General features: G+C 53.5%; 2 protein-coding genes across 3 annotated transcripts; one reads left to right on the top strand and one right to left on the bottom strand.

Annotated features, from left to right (window-relative positions):
- Positions 1-2: 2 nt before the first annotated feature.
- EIF3I (eukaryotic translation initiation factor 3 subunit I) lies at positions 3-11,024 on the top strand. The gene is made up of 11 exons (XM_074555949.1): positions 3-90; positions 303-395; positions 481-568; positions 1,035-1,100; positions 3,181-3,330; positions 6,075-6,202; positions 8,600-8,710; positions 8,975-9,064; positions 9,488-9,561; positions 9,647-9,739; positions 10,694-11,024. Exons 1-11 carry the CDS (start codon positions 88-90, stop codon positions 10,773-10,775), a joined length of 978 nt encoding a protein of 325 aa, XP_074412050.1. The 5' UTR covers positions 3-87; the 3' UTR covers positions 10,776-11,024.
- LOC141731329 (myotubularin-related protein 9-like) lies at positions 10,747-21,702 on the bottom strand. 2 transcript variants are annotated; one of them, XM_074555921.1, is made up of 12 exons: positions 21,326-21,702; positions 20,663-20,853; positions 20,443-20,502; positions 19,700-19,808; positions 19,404-19,529; positions 19,146-19,319; positions 17,846-18,081; positions 15,321-15,482; positions 15,102-15,243; positions 13,065-13,285; positions 12,791-12,942; positions 10,747-12,407 (listed from the first exon to the last, which is right to left on the bottom strand). In XM_074555921.1, exons 2-12 carry the CDS (start codon positions 20,842-20,844, stop codon positions 12,262-12,264), a joined length of 1,710 nt encoding a protein of 569 aa, XP_074412022.1. In that variant the 5' UTR covers positions 20,845-20,853; positions 21,326-21,702; the 3' UTR covers positions 10,747-12,261. The 2 variants fall into 2 exon arrangements, with proteins under 2 accessions (XP_074412022.1, XP_074412023.1); XM_074555922.1 differs by lacking the exon at positions 20,443-20,502 and having other exon boundaries at positions 21,326-21,701.
- Between the last annotated feature and the right edge of the window lie 324 nt (positions 21,703-22,026).

Genomic DNA, 22,026 nt, shown 5'->3' with positions numbered 1-22,026 from the left:
ACCTTGTTGCCATTGACACGTGACGTATTTCCTGCGCGCCGCCGCCATCCCGGAAGTGCCGCCCCGTGAGGCCTCAGCGTGGCCGCCATGGTGAGAGCGGGATGGCCGCGGGCTCGGGGGCCGCGAGTTTCGGTGCCACCGATGATTCACCGGCTCTACACCCCCGGTCCGAGGCTCCTGGGCGCGGGGGGGCGGCTTGGCCGAACCCCCGCGTCCCAGGAGCCTCGGACCGGGGGGCCGCCCTCCCCCCCCCCCCACCCTCCCATCCTCACCCTCATTAATTATTTAATCATTAATTACAGAAGCCCATTCTGCTGCAAGGCCATGAGCGCTCCATCACTCAGATCAAATACAACCGCGAGGGAGACCTGCTGTTCACCGTGGCCAAGGATCCCGTGAGTGCTCCCCACCGCCGCTAATTACCCGTCCATTAATTAATCCTTAATTTTAATTAATTTTCCCCCCCCCTCTTCCTCGCAGATTGTCAATGTTTGGTATTCGGTGAACGGCGAGAGGCTGGGGACCTACAATGGGCACACGGGAGCTGTGTGGTGTGTGGATGCTGACTGTATCCTTTGATCCCCAAACCGGTTTTATTTCATATTTTAGAGGCTGAATCATCCTCGGTGCTTCCTCCCGGCTGCTTCTCATCTTCCTCTCCAAGAGCAGCATTTAAATTCTTCTTTTTAAACTGAATCCATTCCTTCTGCTGCCTCTTGTTTGGGTGTGTTCCCATTTGGGACAACAGCCTAATTAATATCTGGATTTGTTGTGCCTTTTGGATATTTGGGAAGGTTTTCCACAGGCAGCAGAGATAAAAGGGTGGGAAATTTATTTAAATGCAAGAAATGGAGCTTTTTCTTTAAATTTTCATGGGAAAATGATGGAGTTTTGCCATGGGAACACTTGGGCTCTGTGTTGCCTTCCCTGGGGCAGATTTTGCCCTGAAAAATATCAATTTTTGGGTTCAGAATTGTTCTGTGAGTGCCCTGGCAGGGGGATTTTGGGTTGATTTTCCCTTAATGGAGGTTCAGGGGACACCAGGCACGTCCTGACCGGCTCTGCAGACAACAGCTGCCGCCTGTGGGACTGTGAGACAGGTGAGGGCACCCCAAATTCCCTTTGGGGACATCCCTGGGCCTGGGGGACACTGCTGGGACTGACACAGAGCAGACACCTGGAACTGAATCCATTCCCAAATTGCTTTCCAGAGCATTCCATGTTCTGTTCCATGCTGCTTTTAATGAGGGAATCATTTCCCAGCTCCCTGAAAATTCCTTTTCCCTTCTTAAAATTTGAGGCCGGAATTGCCACAGAGCAGAAACATGGAGCTGAATCCATTCGTAAATTTTCTTCCCACCTAAAGCATTTCAGGGTTCCATTCCATGTTGTTTTTAATGAGGAAATCCCTTCCCAGCTCCCTGAAAATTCCTCTTCCCCTCCTCTTGTTAAAATCTGAGATTCCCCTGAGCGAGGCTGGAATTGTCACAGCACAGAGACCTGGAACTGAATCCACTCCTAAATTCCCACCCAGAACATTCCAGGATTTTATTCCATGATCTCCCAGTTTGTTTTTAATGAGGAAATCCCTTCCCAGCTCCATGAAAATTCCTCTTTCCCTCCTCTGTTAAAATTTGAGGTTGCCCCAATCAAGGCTGGAATTGTCACAGAGCAGAGATGTGGAACTGAATCCACTCCTAAATTTCCACCCAGAGAATTCCAGGTTCCATTCCAGGGTTCCATTCTAATCCAGCACCTTCTCCCATTGAGGATGGGTATTTTTAATGAGGGAATCACTTCCCAGCTCCTTGAAAATTCTTTTTTCCCCTCCTCTGTTAAAATCTGAGGCTCCCCAAGCAAGGCTGGAAGTGACACCTCAGCACAGGGTGTGGAACTGAATCCATTCCTAAATTCACTTCCAAATCATTCCAGGATTTTATTCCATGATCTCCCAGGCTGTTTTTAATGAGGGAATCACTTCCCAACTCCCTGAAATTTCCTCTTTCTCTCCTCAGTTAAAATCTGAGGTTCCCCAGAGCGAGGCTGGAATTGTCACAACACAGAGATGTGGAGCTGAATCCACTCCTAAATTCCCACCCTGATCATTCCAGGTTCCATTCCAGGGTTCCATTCTATTCCAGCACCTTCTCCCACTGAGGATGGGTGTTTTTAATGAGAGAATAATTTCCCAGCTCCCCGAAAACTCTTTTTTCCCTCCCCTGTTAGAATCTGAGGCTGCCCCAAGCAAGGCTGGGAGTGACACCTCAGCACAGGGTGTGGAACTGAATCCACTCCTAAATTCACTTCCAAATCATTCCAGGATTTTATTCCAGTTTGTTTTTGCTCTCCCAGTTTGTTTTTAATGAGGAAATCACTTCCCAGCTCCCTGAAATTTCCTCTTTCTCTCCTCTGTTAAAATTTGAGGTTGCCCCAGTCAAGGCTGGAATTGTCACAACGCAGAGATGTAGAACTGAATCCACTCCTAAATTTCCACCCAGAGAATTCCAGGTTCCATTCCAGGGTTCCATTCTATTCCAGCACCTTCTCCTAATGAGCATGGGTGTTTTTAATGAGAGAATAATTTCCCAGCTCCCTGAAAATTCCTCTTCCCCTCCCCTGTTTAAATCTGAGGCTGCCCCAAGCAAGGCTGGAAGTGACACCTCAGCACAGGGTGTGGAATTGAATCCATTCCTAAATTCACTTCCATATAATTCCATGATTTTATTCCATGATCTCCCAGTTTGTTTTTAATGAGGAAATCACTTCCCAGCTCCCTGAAAATTCCTCTTCCCCTCCTCTTGTTAAATTCTGAGATTCACCTGAGCGAGGCTGGAATTGACACAGAGCAGGGACCTGGAACTGAATCCACTCCTAAATTCCCACCCTGATCATTCCAGATTCCTTTCCAGGGTTCCATTCTAATCCAGCACCTTCTCCCACTGAGGATGGGTGTTTTTAATGAGAGAATAATTTCCCAGCTTCCTGAAATCCCTCTTCCCCTGTTAAAATCTGAGGCTCCCCAAGCAAGGCTGGAAGTGACACCTCAGCACAGGGTGTGGAACTGAATCCATTCCTAAATTCCCACCCAGATCATTCCAGATTCCATTCCAGGCTGTTTTGAAGGATGAATTCCCTTCCCAGCTCCCTATAAACCCCTTTTTTCCCTGCTCTGCCCCCCAGGGAAGCAGCTGGCCCTGGTGAAGACCAGCTCAGCCGTGAGGACGTGCGGCTTTGACTTTGGAGGGAACATCATCATGTTCTCCACGGACAAGCAGATGGGCTACCAGTGCTTTGTCAGCTTCTTCGACCTCAGGGACCCCAGCCAGATCGGTGAGGGGCCAGGGCAGCCCCCTCTGGGGTCCCACTGGGCTTTTGGGGTTAAATCTCATGGGCAGGGATTCCTTCCCCTGGCCCGAGTTGCTCTAACCTGGAACATTTTCAGGGATGGAGCAGAGGGGATGATTCCCTAAAAAATCTGTTTTGGATGGGTGGGAGTGGTTGTGGGATGATCACATCAGCAAGGACACAATTCCTTCATCCCCTTCCTTATGGAATTCAGAATTCCTTATGGAATTCAAAATGAATGGAATTCAAATTTTCATCCCTGGAAATCTGAGCTCCACAAATAAAAATCCACCCTTGAAATGCTGGAAAATCCCAAATCCAGCTCAGCAGGTATTCCTTCCCCTATCCCAAGTTGTTCTAACCTGGAACATTTCCAGGGATGGAGCAGAGGGGATGATTCCCTAAAAAAATCTCTTTTGGGTGGGTGGGAATGGTTGTGGGGTGATCACATCAGCAAGGACACAATTCCTTCATCCCCTTCCTTGTGGGATTCGAAAATGCTGCCCCTAAACTCCCTGGAAATCTGAGCTCCACAAATAAAAATCCACCCTTGAAATGCTGGAAAATCCCAAATCCAGGCTGAGCAAGGATTCCTTTCCCTGTCCCAAGTTGTTCTAACCTGGAATATTTTCAGGGATGGAGCAGAGGGGATGATTCCCTAAAAAATCTCTTTTGGATGGGTGGGAGTGTTTGTGGGGTGATCACATCAGCAAGGACACAATTCCTTCATCCCTTCCTTATGGGATTCCAAACTGCTGCCCCTGAGCCCCCTGGAAATCTGAGCTCCATAAATTAAAATCCACCTTTGAAATCCTGGAAAATCCCAAATCCAACTGAGCAGGGATTCCTTTCCCTGTCCCAAGTTGTTCTAACCTGGAATATTTTCAGGGATGGAGTAGAGGGGATGATTCCCTAAAAAATTCTCTTTTGGATGGGTGGGAGTGTTTGTGGGGTGATCACATCAGCAAGGACACAATTCCTTCATCCCCTTCCTTATGGAATTCAGAATTCCTTATGGAATTCAAAATGAATGGAATTCAGATTTTCATCCCTGGAAATCTGAGCTCCACAAATAAAAATCCACCCTTGAAATGCTGGAAAATCCCAAATCCAGGCTGAGCAAGGATTCCTTTCCCTGTCCCAAGTTGCTCTAACCTGGAACATTTTCAGGGATGGAGTAGAGGGGATGATTCCCTAAAAAAATCTCTTTTCTGGATGATTTGGAGTGGTTGGGAGGTGATCACATCAGCAAGGACACAATTCCTTCATCCCCTTCCTTATGGGATTCAAAATGCTGCCCCTGGAAATCTGAGCTCCAGAAATAAAAATCCACCCTTGAAATCTTGGAAAATCCCAAATCCAAGCTGGGCAGGGGGCATAAAAGGATAAATCTTAATTTTATAGGGGATTCTAAAGCTCCCTTTTACCACAATTCCTTCATCCCCTCTTCCTATGGGATTCCAAAATGCTGTCCCTGAGCCCCCTGGAAATCTGAGATCCAGAATAAAAACCACCAAGGAATCCACCTTGAAATGCTGGAAAAGCCCAATTCCAGCTGAGCAGGGGACATAAAAGGATAAATCTTAATTTATAGGGGATTATAAAGCTCCCAGACAAGCCCCTTTTACAAAGGAGCATCAGAAACAGGGAAATTAAATTTGTGGGAATGCTGCGGCAGGGAGTTCCTGCACTTGAAAATTGAATTTCCCTAGAAAATTCCTGCACTTGAAAATTGAATTTCCCTAGAAAATCTCTTTGTTGGGGAGTGCTTGGGGGCGATTTTTTTTCCCTTTGCTGGCAGGGGCGTGATCACATCAGGAAGGACGCAATTCCTTCATCCTTTCTTTATGGGATTCCGAAATGCTGTCCCTGGAAATCTGAGCTCCAGAAATAAAAATCCACCTGGAAAATCCCAAATCCAGGCTGAGCAGGGGACATAAAAGGATAAATCTTAATTTTATAGGGGATTATAAAGCTCCCAAACGAGCCGCTCTTACTCAGGAGCATCAGGAACAGGGAAATGCCAATTTGTGGGAATGCTGCAGCAGGGAGTTCCTGCACTTGAAAATTGAATTTCCCTAAAAAATTCCTGCACTTGAAAATTGAATTTCCCTAGAAAATCTCTTTTTTTGGGAGTGCTTGGGGGTGATTTTTTTCCCTAAAAAAATCTTTTTGCTGGATGGCTGGGAGTGCTTGGGGGGTGATCACATCAACAAGGACACAATTCCTTCATCCCCTTTCCCTATGGGATTCCAAAATGCTGTCCCTTGCAAATCTGAGCTCCACAAATAAAAATCCACCTGGAAAATCCCAAATCCAGGCTGGGCAGGGGGCATAAAAGGATAAATCTTAATTTTGTAAGGATTATAAAGCTCCCAAACAAGCCCCTTTTACAAAGGAGCATCAGGAACAGGGAAATTAAATTTGTGGGAATGCTGCAGCAGGGAGTTCCTGCACCTGAAAATTGAATTTCCCTAGAAAATCTCTTTGTTGGGAGTGTTTGGGGGTGTTTTTTTTCCCTAAAAAAATCTCTTTGCTGGCAGGGGGATGATCATATCAACAAGGACACAATTCCCTCATCCCCTTTCCCTATGGGATTCCAAACTGCTGCCCTTGCAAATCTGAGCTCCACAAATAAAAATCCACCTGGAAAATCCCAAATCCAGGCTGAGCAAGGGGCACAGAGGGCTCAGAGGTGCCCCTGGGTGCTGATTTCTCCTTTCCCCCAGAGAACAACGAGCCCTACATGAAGATTCCCTGCAGTGACTCCAAGATCACCAGCGCCGTGTGGGGCCCGCTCGGGGAGTTCATCATTGCCGGCCATGAGAACGGGGAGCTCAACCAGTTCAGTGCCAAGGTGGGGCCTGGGGCAGCCTGGGCAGCATTCCTGGGGGGATCAGGGCTGGGATGTGGGATTTGGGGGGCTCCAAACAGCAGCTCCAGCAAGGATCATTGAGATATGGGGGTGCTCTGAGCGAGGCTGGAGCTGGCACAGAGCGGGGTGTGGAACTGAATCTGTTCCTAAATTCCCTTCCAGCCCAGAGCATTCCAGGATTTTATTCCATTATCCCTTCTATTCCAAGTTGTTTTTAATGAGGGAATCGCTTCCTAGCTCCCTGGAAATTCCTTTCGCCCTCCCCTTTTTAAAATCTGAGGCTCCCCTGAGTGAAGCTGGAAGTGACCCAGAGCAGGGACATGGAACTGAATCCATTCTTAATTCCCTTCCTATCCAAAGCATTCCATGATTCCATTCCATGTTCTTCCAGGTTGTTTTTAATGAGGGAATCACTTCCCAGCTCCATGAAAATTCCTCTTCCCCTCCCCTGTTAAAATCTGAGGCTCCCCCAAGCAAGGCTGGGAGTGATGCAGAGCAGGGACATGGAACTGAATCCTTTCCTAAATTCCCTCCCAGTTTATTTCTGTTCTGGGGGTTCAATCCTTGTTCTCCCAGGATTTTATTCCATTATCTCCCAGGTTATTTTTAATGAGGAAAACATTTCCCAGCTCCTTGAAAATTCCTTTTCCCCTCCTTTGTTAAAATCTGAGGCTCCCCAAGCAAGGCTGGAAGTGACACCTCAGCACAGGGTGTGGAACTGAATCCATTCCTAAATTCCCTCCCCACCCAAAGCATTCCAGGATTTTATTCCATGATCTCCCAAGATGTTTTTAATGAGGAAAACATTTCCCAATGAAAATTCTTCTTCCCCTTTCTTGTTAAAATCTGAGGCTCCTCTGAGCGAGGCTGGAATTGTCCCAGCACAGAGACCTGGAACTGAATCCATTCCTAAATTCCCTCCCCACCCAAAGCATTCCAGGATTTTATTCCATGATCTCCCAAGTTGTTTTTAATGAGGAAAACATTTCCCAGCTCCCTGAAAATTCCTTTTCCCCTCTCTTGTTAAAATCTGAGGCTGCTCCAAGTGAGACTGGAATTGACACAGAGCAGGGACATGGAACTGAATCCACTCCTAAATTCCCACCCTGATCGTTCCAGGTTCCATTCCAGGCTGTTTTTAATGAGGGAATCACTTCCAGGATTCCATTCCATGTTGTTTTTAATGAGGGAATCACTTCCCAGCTCCATGAAAATTCCCCTCCCCTTTTAAATCTGAGGCTCCCTCAAGCAAGGCTGGGAGTGATGCAGAGCAGGGACATGGAACTGAATCCTTTCCTAAATTCCCTCCCAGTTTATTTCTGTTCTGGGGGTTCTGTTCCTTGTTCTCCCAGGATTTTATTCCATTATCTCCCAAGTTATTTTTAATGAGGAAAACATTTCCCAATGAAAATTCCTCTTCCCCTCCTTTGTTAAAATCTGAGGCTCCCCCAAGCAAGGCTGGAAGTGACACCTCAGCACAGGGTGTGGAACTGAATCCATTCCTAAATTCCCTTCCCTCCCAAAGCATTCCAGGATTTTATTCCATGATCTCCCAGGCTGTTTTTAATGAGGAAAACATTTCCCAGCTCCCTGAAAATTCCTCTTCCCCTCCCCTGTTAAAATCTGAGGCTGCTCCAAGTGAGACTGGAAGTGATGCAGAGCAGGGACATGGAACTGAATCCTTTCCTAAATTCCCTCCCAGTTTATTTCTGTTCTGGGGGTTCAATCCTTGTTCTCCCAGGATTTTATTCCATGATCTCCCAAGTTATTTTTAATGAGGAAAACATTTCCCAGCTCCCTGGAAATTCCTGTTCCCCTCCCCTTTTTAAAATCTGAGGCTCCCCCAAGCAAGGCTGGGAGTGACACCTCAGCACAGGGTGTGGAACTGAATCTATTCCTAAATTCCCTTCCCTCCCAAAGCATTCCAGGATTTTACTCCATGATCTCCCAAGATGTTTTTAATGAGGAAAACATTTCCTGAAAAATTCTTCTTCCCCTTTCTTGTTAAAATCTGAGGCTCCTCTGAGCGAGGCTGGAATTGACACAGAGCAGGGACATGGAACTGAATCCATTCCTAAATTCCCACCCTGATCATTCCAGGTTCCATTCCATGTTATTTTTAATGAGGGAATCACTTCCAGGATTCCATTCCATGTTATTTTTAATGAGGGAATCCCTTCCCAGCTCCCTGAAAATTCCTCTTCCCCTGCTCTGTTAAAATCTGAGGCTCCTCTGAGTGAGACTGGAATTGGCACAGAGCAGGGACATGGAACTGAATCCACTCCTTAATTCCCACCCAGAACATTCCAAGATTTTATTCCATGTTATTTTTAATGAGGAATCCCTTCCCACCTCCTGAAAACTCCTTTTCCCCTCCAGTCAGGGGAGCAGCTCTCCAATATCAAGGAGCACACCAAGCAAATCAACGACATCCAGACCTCCAGGGACATGACCATGTTCATCACTGCTTCCAAGGATAACACAGCCAAGGTGAGCTTTGCCTGCCAGGATCTCTCCTCACAGGGATTTTATTCCCTTGAGAATGTTCAGTGAGAAAAGCAGTGATCAGCCAAGCATTGAAAATAAAATATTTGGTATTTCCGTAGAACATTTGCAGTTTAAATTCTGGACAGTGGAAGATTTCCCTTTCTGGAGGGGAATATTTTTGGGATTTGAGCTTGCAGAGGGAACATCCATGCAGGTGAGGCCCAGCAGCTGGAGATAATGAATTAATTTATCATTTTTCCCTCATAGCTCTTTGACTGCACATCCCTGGAGCACCTGAAGACGTTCAGGACGGAGCGGCCGGTGAACTCTGCTGCTCTTTCCCCCATCTTTGACCACGTAAGGATCAGCTCCCTGAGGCTCTCACTGATCCTGGCACTCCTGCAGCCTGGCTGTTCCCAGTCCAGCCCAAAACCAACACTCTGCAATAAACCTGGGGGATTTTTGCTGGGAACAAAGTTTGGTGTGGTCAGGGAGGTGGGAATTCCTCAGGGGGTTGGAGGCTGATGGTGGATTTGTGGGATTTGTGGGATTTGTGGGATTTGTGGGATTTGTGGGATTTGTGGGATTTGTGGGATTATTGGGAGTGCTGGAGGCTGTCACCACCTCTGGAGGTGTCCAGGGAACCTCTGCACCTGGCACTCACTGCTCTAAACTGGTTTCAAGGTGGGGATCAAAGCTGGAGGTTTTTCCCCACCCCAAATCGCAGAGGGAAGCACTGAAGGGCTCTGTTTGTCATTTCTCTGGTTTCTGTCCCTGCAGGTGGTGCTGGGAGGAGGGCAGGAGGCCATGGATGTGACCACAACCTCCACCAGGATTGGCAAATTCGAGGCCAGGTTGGTCCTTTTTTTGTTGTTTTTGAGGATTTTGTGGTTTGGTCCCTGTTGGGTTTTGTGACAATCTCAATCTTCCTCCTGCCAGGTTCTTCCACTTGGCTTTTGAGGAGGAGTTTGGCCGAGTCAAGGGGCACTTTGGGCCCATCAACAGCGTGGCCTTCCACCCTGATGGGAAGAGGTGAGAGCCTTGCAGTGTCCCCAGTGCTCCCAGTCCCACTTTTGAACTGGGATATGACCAAACTCAGGCTGGGAGTGGAAGCAGCCCCTGAATTCTCCCATTCTGAGCCAGCCCAGGCAGTCACTCACACCCTGCCCCTCACTCTGCTCCACATTCCTGATTGTTTTTCCCACTTTGTGATTCCTGTATCAGTTTCAGGAGTGGGTGGGGAGGCCAAACTTCCTATTTGTGCTGCCATCCCTGACCCTGCCACCCCTGACTCTGCCATCCCTGACTCTGCCATTCCTCCCTGCAGCTACAGCTCAGTGTCCCCAGTCCCACTTTTGAACTGGGATATCACCAGACTCAGGGTGGGAGTGGAACCAGCCCCTGAATTTTCCCATTCTGAGCCAGCCCAGGCAGTCCCTCACACCCTGCCCCACATCCCTGATTGTTTTTTCCCACTTTGTGATTCCTGTATCAGTTTCAGGAGTGGGTGAGGAGGCCAAACTTCCTATTTGTGCTGCCAGCAGCATTCCTGACCCTGCCATTCCTGACTCTGCCACCCCTGGCTCTGCCACCCCTGGCTCTGCCACCCTTGGCTCTGCCATCCCTGGCTCTGCCATCCCTGACTCTGCCACCCCTGACTCTGCCACCCCTGACTCTTCCATTCCTCCCTGCAGCTACAGCTCAGTGTCCCCAGTGTCCCCAGTTCCACTTTTGAACTGGGATATCACCAGACTCAGGTGATTTCTGTGCTAGGAGTGGAAGCAGCCCCTGAATTCTCCCATTCTGAGCCAGCCCAGGCAGTCACTCACACCCTGCCCCTCACCCTGCCCCACATTCCTGATTGTTTTTCCCACTTTGTGATTGCTGTATCACTTTCAGGAGTGGGTGGGGAGGCCAAACTTCCAATTTGTGCTGCCAGCAGCATTGCTGACCCTGCCATTGCTGATTTTCCCTTTCCTCCTGCAGTTACAGCAGTGGGGGGGAGGATGGCTACGTCCGCATCCACTACTTCGACCCCCAGTACTTCGAGTTCGAGTTTGAAGCCTGAAGGAGAATTTCCCTCTCCTCTCCTCTTCTTTTCCCTTCTCCAAGTCCTTGCCCAAGGCTGCAGGAAGGGCCTGAAGTTGTTTTTGGGGGTTTGGGAGGTTGGGGAAGTGGGAAGTCTCCAGTGGTTTTTACTGGGACAAGAGTGAGGGGAACTGGGGTTGGCTGCCTGCCCTGCTGGGCATATTTATAAACCAGGGGGAGGGGAAAAAAAGAGGAAATAAATAGAAATCTTTTCTAAACACAAGCAAAAGCACCTCTGTGGGGGTTTTTTTAGGTTGATTTTTCCTTATTTGAATCCAAATTAACCCAAGGACTTTGTTTTGCCAGCTCTGTTGTCATTTGTTCCACACCCATGGAGCAGTGCTGCTCCTCCTGGGACCTCTGCCCATCCATGAACTCCTTCCCAGCGAGGCTCCACGGCCTCAGCCCTGCCCTCAAGTGTGAAAAAGCTGCAAATTCAGCAGCCAGGAATTGTTTTGCACACGCCTGGCCCCGCTGCTGTGTTTGCTGGGCTGACCCTGAGCCAGCTCCTCTCATGGAACAGATATTGCAGATATTTCCTTTTCCTGCCCTGTGCAGATCCTCACCCTCACACCCTCCTGGCTCTTTTTATTTTTTTCCTTTTTCCTTCCTCAAAACTGGGCTCAAGGGCAGAATTCCCAGGCTGGCTCTGGGCCCAGAGCTGCTGGCACGACAGAGGCTGCAGCCTTGGGGATTTTAGAGGTGGTGGTGGTTTTGTGTGTCCTGTTGGGGGTTTTTTTGTGATCTTTTGGGGTTTTTTGGGTGTGATTGTTGGGGTTTTTTGGTGTGATCTTTTGGGTTTTTTTGGTGTGATCTACTGGAGGTTTTCCTGTATGATCTGCTGGGGTTTTTGGTGTGATCTCTTGGGGTTTTTTGTGATCTGTTGGGGTTGTTTTGGTGTGATTTGCTGAGGGTTTTTTGGTGGGATATGCTGGGGTTTTTGATGTGATTGTTGGATTTTTTGTGTGTGATCTGCTGGGGTTTTTGTGGTAGGATCTGCTGGGGTTTTGGTGTGATTGTTGGATTTTTTTGTGTGTGATCTGCTGGGGTTTTTCCGTGTAATCTGTTGGGTTTTTTGGTGTGATTGTTGGGTTTTTTTGTGTGTGATCTGTTGGGGTTTTTTTGGTAGGATCTGCTGGGGTTTTTGGTATGATTGTTGGATTTTTTTGTGTGTGATCTGCTGGGGTTTTTCTGTATGATCTGTTGGGTTTTTTGGTGTGATTGTTGGATTTTTTCTATTGTTGGGTTTTTTCTCTGTGATCTGCTGCTCTTCAGCCCCAGAGCCATCCACAGGCCCTGCTGCAATCCCAGTGGGAAGGAGCAGCTTCCTTATGGAAGAGCAGGACACAGGCCAAGGCTGGGAGAGAAATTTACTGAAACGAGCTCAGGGTGGGCAGCTCAAGGCTGGGACAGCTCTGCCCACAGGGTCTGTGTCCTGCAGAGCCCTTCCATGGCACCATCCAGTGTCACCTTGTCCCAAATTTCCCATTTTCTGTCCCAGCTGGGGCCTCAGCCAGGGGCTGGCTCTGCCTTTTCTCCTGCACCAACCTCTGGATCTGCCCCCAGGCCTCCTCCAGGTGCTGGGAGGGACGGATCCAGCGCAGGAAAAAACCTGGGAGGGGGAAAGGGCTGGGAGTGAGGTCAGCTCTGTCAGAGAGGGAAAAACAGCACAGAAGGACAAAACCTGGCAGGGAGAAAGAGCTGGGAGTGAGCTCAGCTCTGTTAGAGAGGGAAAAACACAGAACTGAGGGACAAAACCTGGCAAGGAGAAAGAGCTGGGGGTAAGCTCAGCTCTGTTAGAGAGGGAAAGGCAGAACTGAAGGAAGAAATCTGGGAGAGAGAAAGAGCTGGAGGTGAGCTGAGCCCTATCAGAGAGGGAAAAATAGCACCAAAGGAAAAAACCTGGCAGGGAGAAAGAGCTGAGGGTGAGCTCAGCCCTGTCAGAGAGGGAAAGGCAGAACAACCAAGGGTGGATTTTGGGAGGATCCCACTCACCCTGCCACAGCTGGATGCTCTGGGGCTCCACGGAGGGCCAGATCACCAAGGGGTTGTGTGAGTACAGAGGGTTCAGGTACTTGTGCTTCTCCTCGGGCTGCTCCAGCCATGCCCACAGCGAGTGCGTGCTTTCCTTCACCTTACACAGGCTCCTGTGGGGGCACGGGTGGGGACACATCCCAGTCCCCAGCGGGGTTTGGTGTCCCCTGAGCTGTGACAGGAGGGGTTTGGTGTCCCCTGAGCCGTGACAGGAGGGGTTTGTCCCCACACCCACCTCTCCTTCTCGTTATTGCACAGGAAGGTGCCGTAGGCCGAGGCGTAGGCGTTGTCAAAGAGGGTGAGCAGCAGCTTCTCCCCAAATTCCAGCGACAGGGGGAACTGCCGGCTCAGCTGCCACACGCAGTCGAGGAAGAGGAGGAAAACTGGAGCTTCCTGCTTGCCCCGGGCGTGGGAGGAGGCGGAGCGGGCGCAGCGCAGCTGGAAGGGGTGCCCGGCCTGTGGGACCGCCATGGTGACCCCGAGTGAGGCACCCGGCCTGTGGGACCGCCATGGTGACCCAGAGTGAGGCACCCGGCCTGTGGGACCGCCATGGTTACCCAGAGTGAGGCACTCGGCCTGTGGGACCGCCATGGTGACCCAGAGTGAGGCACTCGGCCTGTGGGACAGCCATGGTGACCCCGAGTGAGGCACCTGGTTTGTGGGACCGCCATGGTGACCCAGAGTGAGGCACCCGGCCTGTGGGACCGCCATGGTGACCCAGAGTGAGGCACCTGGTTTGTGGGACTGCCATGGTGACCCAGCCTGTGGGACCCCCATGGTGACCCCGAGTGAGGCACCTGGTTTGTGGGACCGCCATGGTGACCCCGAGTGAGGCACCCAGCCTGTGGGTGTGGGGTCACCATGGTGACCCCGAATGAGGCACCCGGCCTGTGGGACCGCCATGGTGACCCCGAGTGAGGCACCCGGCCTGTGGGACCCCCATGGTGACCCCGAGTGAGGCACCCGGCCTGTGGGATCACCATGGTGACCCCAAGTGAGGCACCCGGCCTGTGGGATCACCATGGTGACCCAGGGTGAGGCACCCGGCCTGTGGGACAGCCATGGTGACCCCGAGTGAGGCACCCGGCCTGTGGGACCGCCATGGTGACCCCGAGTGAGGCACCCGGCCTGTGGGACCGCTGTGGTGACCCAGAGTGAGGCACCCGGCCTGTGGGACCGCCATGGTGACCCAGAATCAGGCACCCGGCCTGTGGGACCGCCATGGTGACCCGGGGTGAGGCACCCGGCCTGTGGGACCCCGAGTGAGGCACCCGGCCTGTGGGACCGCCATGGTGACCCAGAGTGAGGCACCCAGCCTGTGGGATCGCCATAGTGACCCGGGGTGAGGCACCCGGCCTGTGGGACCCCCATGGTGACCCGGGGTGAGGCACCCGGCCAGGCTGGGCCCCCCACCTGGGGCAGACCCCATGGATCTGACCAGAGCTCCATGGAGGATTGAGATTTAACAGTAGGAGCTGCTGAGTCAGGGTGAGACAGCAAAATAAGCTCCTGTCTCCCACCCCCCACCCTTTAGCCTTATCTTTGTAACCTCATAGGCCACTATCCCTAACCCTTACTATTTTACAAGTTTGGATCCCCCTATACCCTATAAAAAGGGGCTGTCTTAGCCCATTCCACAGCAGAAGAGCTGTCACTGGAACCCCTCACAGACCCCCCAAGAAACCATTGCTGTGGAACCACCAGGACCTCTCCTTCTCCTCTCCCACATTTGCTTTCCCTCAGCCAAAGGAACTCTAGCGAGCAAGCAAAGAGCTGAGATCCTAAGAGAGCTGAGAATCACTAAAGAGCTGAAATCCTAAGAGAGCTGAGAACCACCAAAGAGCTGAGATCCTGGGAGAGCTGAGGATCACCAAAGAGCTGAGATCCTGGGAGAGCTGAGGATCACTAAAGAGCTGAAATCCTAAGAGAGCTGAGAATCACCAAAGAGCTGAGATCCTGGGAGAGCTGAGGATCACCAAAGAGCTGAGATCCTGGGAGAGCTGAGGATCACTAAAGAGCTGAGATCCTGGGAGAGCTGAGGATCACTAAAGAGCTGAGATCCTGGGAGAGCTGAGGATCACTAAAGAGCTGAGATCCTGGGAGAGCTGAGGATCACTAAAGAGCTGAAATCACCCAGCTTGCTAAGGGTAGCCTGCAGTGGCTGTGAGGGCACTCTGTCTCCCTGAGGGACTGAGATCCCGGACCTGCATCCTTCAATAGTAAGGCCAAGCTCCAGGCTTTGTTGTACCCACCGTGCTCAGAAATGCCTCACCTGGATCCACTCCCGCTCCAGCAGCCCCTGGAAGCCCTGCAGGGTGCGGCAGGCGGGGTCCAGGATGAGCTGGGCCAGCGCTGTCACCAGCAGCGTGGTGTCCGTCCCCTCAGCGCCGTGCACCAGCACCGTGCAGCCCTCTCTGTGGGGCCAGACGGGGTTTGGGGTCACACTGAGGGTTTGAAAAGGGACAAGGTGGGCGAGGTGCAGCCCCCTCACCTGTCCAGGCACTGGGCAGCCAGGCAGGCCGTGCTCAGGGCGGCCTTGACGTGGCTGAGCCAGCGGCTGCTGTCCAGGCGGCACAGCCAGCGCTCCATGGTCACAGTGGGGTCAGCGCACAGCTCCACCAGCCTGGAGAAACTGTCCTGCAGCACACGGCCCCTGGGGACACGGGGACACTGTCACACATGGGGGACACTGTCACACACAGGGGTCACTGTCATACACAGGGGTTACTGTCACACACGGGGGACACTGTCACACACGGGGGACACTGTCACACACGGGGGCACTGTCACACACACGGGTCACTGTCACACAGCGGGTACACTGTCACACACAGGGGTCAGCGCACAGCTCCACCAGCCTGGAGAAACTGTCCTGCAGCACACGGCCCCTGGGGACACGGGGACACTGTCACACACAGGGGTCACTGTCACACACGGGGTCACTGTCACACAGCGGGGTCACTGTCACACACGGGGGTCACTGTCACACACGGACACTGTCACACAGTGGGGACACTGTCACACATGGGGGACACTGTCACACGCAGGGGACACTGTCACACACGGGGGGCACTGACACACAGGGGACACTGTCACACAGCGGGGACACTGCACAGCTCCACCAGCCTGGAGAAACTGTCCTGCAGCACACGGCCCCTGGGGACACGGGGACACTGTCACACACAGGGGACACTGTCACACAGCGGGGACACTGTCACACATGGGGGACACTGTCACACACAGGGGTCACTGTCACACAGCGGGGACACTGTCACACACAGGGGACACTGTCACACACGGGGGCACTGTCACACACAGGGGTCACTGTCACACACAGGGGACACTGTCACACACGGGGGCACTGTCACACACAGGGGTCACTGTCACACACAGGGGACACTGTCACACACGGGGACACTGTCACACAGCGGGGACACTCACGGGGGACACTGTCACACACGGGGGACACTGTCACACAGCGGGGACACTGTCACACACGGGGGTCACTGTCACACACGGGGGACACTGTCACACACGGGGGACACTGTCACACACGGGGGTTACTGTCACACAGCGGGGACACTGTCACACACAGGGGTCACTGTCACACACAGGGGTCACTGTCACACACAGGGGACACTGCACAGCTCCACCAGCCTGGAGAAACTGTCCTACAGCACACGGCCCCTGGGGACACGGGGACACGGGGACACACGGGGGGCACTGTCACACAGCGGGGACACTGTCACACACAGCAGGGACACTGTCACACACGGGGGTCACTGTCACACACGGGGTCACTGTCACACACAGGGGTCACTGTCACACACAGCGGGGACACTGTCACACACAGGGGACACTGTCACACACGGGGACACTGTCACACACAGGGGTCACTGTCACACACGGGGGGCACTGTCACACACGGGGGTCACTGTCACGGGGGGCACTGTCACACACGGGGACACTGTCACACAGCAGGGGCACTGTCACACACGGGGGTCACTGTCACACAGCGGGGACACTGTCGCACACGGGGGACACTGTCACGCATGGGGGACACTGTCACACACAGGGGACACTGTCACACAGCGGGGACACTGTCGCACACGGGGGACACTGTCACACACAGGGGACACTGTCACACACAGGGGACACTGTCACACAGCGGGGACACTGTCACACACGGGGGTCACTGTCACACAGCGGGGACACTGTCACACATGGGGGACACTGTCACACACGGGGTCACTGTCACACACGGGGGACAGTGGTATTTGTGCCCTCACTGTGGTATTTGAGAGGGTCCCCAGGATGAAGGAGGAATTGAGAATCTGACTCCATGTTCTCAGAAGGCTGATTAATTACTCTATTGTATTGTAGAATTTATATTTTATTTTATAGTATATTTTATTCTATATTTTATATTGCGTTATATATTACATTACATTATATTTTATATTATATTTTATGGGTAATATTTAATATTTTATGTTATATTTAATATTATATTTTATGTCATATATTAGATATTACATTATATTTTATATTATATATTTAATTCTATTCTATATTATGTATTATATTTTGTATAATAGATTATATTGTATTGTAGTATATTCTATATTATATATAATGTATTATTGTATTATATAATATTGTATTATTGTACAATATTATATAATACAACAATATTTATTTATATTATATAATTGTATTGTGTTTATATATTTATATTATATAAGTATATAATATATTTATATAATATTTTATATTAGATATTTATTTATATTGTATGTTATATGAATGCTATACTAAACTATCCTAAAGAATAGAGAAAGGATTCTTACAGAAGGCTTATCAAGAATGATAACAGAACCTGGCGACTCCTCAGAGCCTCCACACATCTGACCGTGACTGACCATGAATTTAAAACCATCCCCAAGCTGGCTAAACCATCTCCAGCCCCTATCCCAGAGAAGGGAATTTCCAGAATTGTGGCAGCGCCGCCCTCACCTGTCCAGGGCGCGGTGCAGCCGCCTCCAGCCGGGGTACGCGGATTTGGGCTCGGTGCCGCCGCCGCTGATCCGCGCCTGCTTGGCCGCCTGCGCCGAGCGCGTGTCCAGGACAAAGCCGCGCCCGGCCCCGGCCCCGGCCCCGGCCCCGGCCAGGATCGCCCCCAGCAGCTGCTCGTCCTCTCGGCTGCGCCGCCGGTTCGGGCCCGTCAGCGGCTGGCTGCTGCGGAGCAGGGCCTGGGGACACGGACACGGCGGGGATGGGGGAGAGAGGGACCAGGGGGGCCTCAGAGAGCCTGAAGGGGCTCCAGAAGGGCTGGGGAGGGATTTGGGATAAGGGACTAGCGGATGGCACAGCTGGGAATGTCCAGCCTGGAGAGGAGAGGGCTCCAGGAGAGCTGGAGAAAGACATGGAATAAGGGGTTGCACATCTGGGAATATCCAGGCTGGAGGAGAGAGGGCTCCAGGGCGACCTTAGCCTAAAGGGGTTCCAGAAGGGCTGGGGAGGGATTTGGGATAAGGGACTGGGGGATGGCACAGCTGGGAATGTCGAGTCTGGAGAGGAGAGGGCTCCAGGAGAGCTGGAGAAATAAGGGAATAATGGATTGCACATCTGGGAATATCCAGGCTGGAGGAGAGAGAGCTCCAGGGTGACCTCAGAGAGCCTAAAGGGATTCCAGAAGGGCTGGAGAGGGATTTGGGATAAGGGATTTGGGAAAAAGGACTGGGGGATGGCACAGCTGGGAATGTCCAGGCTGGAGAGGAGAGGGCTCCAGGAGAGCTGGAGAAATAAGGGAATGATGGATTGCACATCTGGGAATATCCAGGCTGGAGGAGAGAGAGCCTAAAGGGTTTCCAGGCGGGCTGGAGAGGGATTTGGGATAAGGGATTGCACAGCTGGGAATGTCCACCTGGAGGAGAAAGGGCTCCAGGGTGACCTTAGAGAGCCTGAAGGGGCTCCAGGATGGCTGGAGAGGGATTTGGGATAAAGGATTAGGGAACAGGACACAGGGAATGGTTTCCCACTGGCAGATGGCAAGGATGGATGGGATGTTGAGAAAGAATTCTTCCCTTGGAGGGGCTGAAATGGCTTCCCCAGAGAATCTGAGGCTGCCCCTGGATCCCTGGCAGTGCCCAAGGCCAGGCTGGCACACCGTGGGACAGCAGAGGTGTCCCTGCATTGGCATGGCTGGCACTGGATGAGCTTTAAATCCCTTCCCACCCAATTCTGGAGCCCTCTGCCGATGGAATCCCCTTCCTGAGGGGTAGGAGGGGCCGGCAGAGGGGCAGCCCGGACTCACGGTGCCGTTTTTGGGGTGGAAGTAGCTGAGGACGGGGAAGCGCCCGCCCTGGCGGAACCGCGCCGCCCTGGCCACGGTGTCATCGGGCACGGCCGCGGGCACCATCACGGCGGGCGGGTACGAGGGGCAGGCGCTGAAATCGCCGTTCACGGTGCTCAGCCGCCACCGGCTCGTCTGGGGGACAGGCGACAGCAGCGACATCAGCGACAGAGCCAGCAGGGCCCGGGGAAGGCGGCGGGTCCGCCCGGGCGCGCTCACCTGCGATGCCACCCGCTGGAAGTGGCACTCGGGGACACGCAGGTGCCAACCCTGCTGGAGCTGCAGGCTCGGCGGGCGGTAGAAGAACGGGTACAGCATCATCACCGAGTCCACCGAGGAGAGAGCCTGCTCGGGGACACCCGGGCTGCTCGGGGACACCGGGGCTGGCACTGTCCCCGTGTGCCAGCTCCATGTGCCAGCCCCGTGTGCCAGCGCAGTGTTTACCCAGTTAATGCCGAACCCAGAGCAAACACAGCAGCGCTTTTCGCACCCTTTTTTGCCCGGCTGGGTCTCACCTCGATGGAGCTGGCGATGTTCAGACACTGCTCCATGCCCGGGATCTCCAGCTGCAGCACCTGCAGGTCCTTGCAGCGCAGCGTGATGGTGCCCGAGGAGCCGCAGACCCTGCGGGAGGGGTCAGGGCTGGCTTGGGGACAGTCAGGGATGGCTTGGGGACAGTCAGGGATGGCTTGGGGACATTCAGAGATGGCTTGGGGACAGCCAGGGATAGCTTGGGGGCAGTCAGAGATGGCATGGGGACAGCCAGGGATAGCTTGGGGGCAGCCAGGGATGACTGGGGACAGCCAGGGCTGGCTTGGGGACAGTAAGGGATGGCTTGGGGACAGCCAGGGCTGATTTGGGACAGCCAGGGCTGGTTGGGGGACGGTCAGGGATGGCTTGGGGACAGCCAGGGATGGCTTGGGGACAATCAGGGATGACTGGGGACAGTCAGGGCTGATTTGGGGACAGCCAGGGCTGATTTGGGGACAGTCAGAGATGGCTTGGGGACAGTCAGGGCTGATTTGGGACAGCCAGGGCTGATTTGGGACAGCCAGGGCTGGCTTGGGGACAGTCAGAGATGGCTTGGGGACAATCAGGGAAGGTTTGGGGACAGCCAGGGATGGTTGGGGACAGTCAGGGCTGGTTTGGGGACACACAGCGACAGCACCGAGCCACCCGAGGGCCGTGCCGGATTTGGGACTCTCATCTGCCACCGCAGCCGGGACAGGGCGAGGTGACCAAGCCAAAAAAGCCAAACCTGGTGTCCTGCAGGGAGCCGCCACTCCGGGGGTGCTGGTACCAGCCTAAATTCTGCACTCTGAGGAGGAGGAGGAGGAGGAGAGGAGGAGAAGAAGAGGAGGCAATGCCCGCTCTGCCTCCCCCAGGAGGAAGAGGAAGGGCGCGGTGCCCGTGGGTGCCCAAAGGGAGAGAGGGTGGCACGGTGACAAGGACAGGGACAGCCTTGGGGACATGCCCACCTCTTCTCCACGGCGTCCACGTTGCGGATGAGCAGCCAGAGCTCCAGCTCGCCGCGGGGGCACGACGAGAGCAGCAGGTGGTGGCTGGTGATGCACAGCGTGCCCCGCACCGCGGGCAGCCCCTGTCGCGACAGCAGCACGTCCTCCACTGTCGCCGTCTTGATCAGCTCCGAGAACTCCATGGGCGCCGCCTGGGCCCGGCCGGGGAGGGAGGAAAGGGAAAAGAAAAAAAATAAAAAAAAAAAAAGAAGAAAAAAAAAAGAAAAAAAAGGGGAAATCCTGCGGCTCTGGGCCCGCCTGGAAACCCCTGCCCTGCGCGACACGCGGCGCGCTGTCCCCTCTCCGTGGTGGCACTGTCGCCTCCAGAGCGCGGCAGTGCCATATGGCGCTGGGGAAACTGAGGCACGGCGGGCTGAGCTGGAGGGGATTTTGGGGAGGATTTTTGGGATTTTAGGGAGCGGCTCCCGCTCCTTCCCAGCCCCGCTGGGCTGGACCCGTTACTGACCCCGACACCACCGGGCTGGCAGGGTCCCCACGGGCTCTGCTGTCCCCAAAGCCACCCCCGGGGCTGGGGACGGGGCTGGAGACGAGGAGGAGGAGGAGGAGGACGAGGAGGAGGAGGGTGGGTGGCGGTGCTGCTGCCCCGGGCACCCCTGTGCTTACCTGCTCGGGCTGGGTGGCAGGTGGGGACCTGGGGGTGACAAACAGGGACAAACCGGGACCTGGGGGGACAAGCCGGGACAAGCAGGGACTTCGGGGGACAAGCAGGGAGGGACCTGGGGGGACAAGCCAGGACCTGGGGGGACAAGCAGGGTGCGGGCAGGGGACCTCAGAGTGCCAACGGGGATCTGCCGCCCATAAGGAGAGGGTTTTTTGGGGCACAAACAGGAATTTTAGGGGATTTGGGGGGACAAGGAAGAGCTCAGAATGCAGGGAGGGGACCCCGGGGTGGCAGCGGGGGAGCTCGGGGTGCTCGGGAGGGGGTTTGGGGGTGCGGAGGGGCAGCTGGGGCACTCGGGCTGGGACGGGGGGTGGCGATGTCCCCGCACGGCCCGGCCCGGCCCGGCCCGGCTGGCGGATGTCGGGTTTAAGGTGGCCCGGCCCGGCTCGGCCCGGAGGGGGGAGGCGATGCCCGGGCTGGGTTTGGGGCTGGGTTTGGGGTCGGGTTTGGGGTCCCTGCGTGCGGTGCCACAGCGAGGGGACACGGGAGGAGCCGTGGGAGGGGACACGCGTGGGGACAACGGGAATGGGGAGCGGAGCGGGGGGAACACAAGGGGGATTTTGGGGACACTCTGGGGGGCTTGGGGGGGATGAGGGTGGGCAGGTGAGACCCCCGAGCCACCCCCGCTGCCCCTGGAGCCCTG

This window comes from Zonotrichia albicollis, chromosome 20, assembly GCF_047830755.1.
Source record: "Zonotrichia albicollis isolate bZonAlb1 chromosome 20, bZonAlb1.hap1, whole genome shotgun sequence".
Taxonomy (NCBI): domain Eukaryota; kingdom Metazoa; phylum Chordata; class Aves; order Passeriformes; family Passerellidae; genus Zonotrichia; species Zonotrichia albicollis.
Note: the sequence above shows the minus strand (reverse complement) of the source record. Positions and strands in the feature narration are given on the sequence as shown.

What these genes read in the sequence shown, in the direction of transcription:
- EIF3I (XM_074555949.1), top strand. An exon ending in TTTCCCCCATCTTTGACCAC is followed by an intron (nt 9,065 to 9,487) that starts GTAAGGATCAGC and finishes CTGTCCCTGCAG; the next exon opens with GTGGTGCTGGGAGGAGGGCA. An exon ending in TTCCACCCTGATGGGAAGAG is followed by an intron (nt 9,740 to 10,693) that starts GTGAGAGCCTTG and finishes TTCCTCCTGCAG; the next exon opens with TTACAGCAGTGGGGGGGAGG.
- LOC141731329 (XM_074555921.1), bottom strand. Translation starts at nt 20,844, where the DNA reads ATGGAGTTCTCGGAGCTGATCAAGACGGCGACAGTGGAGGACGTGCTG. An exon ending in GTGGACGCCGTGGAGAAGAG is followed by an intron (nt 20,503 to 20,662) that starts GTGGGCATGTCC and finishes CCTCCTCCTCAG; the next exon opens with AGTGCAGAATTTAGGCTGGT. An exon ending in ACATCGCCAGCTCCATCGAG is followed by an intron (nt 19,530 to 19,699) that starts GTGAGACCCAGC and finishes GTCCCCGAGCAG; the next exon opens with GCTCTCTCCTCGGTGGACTC.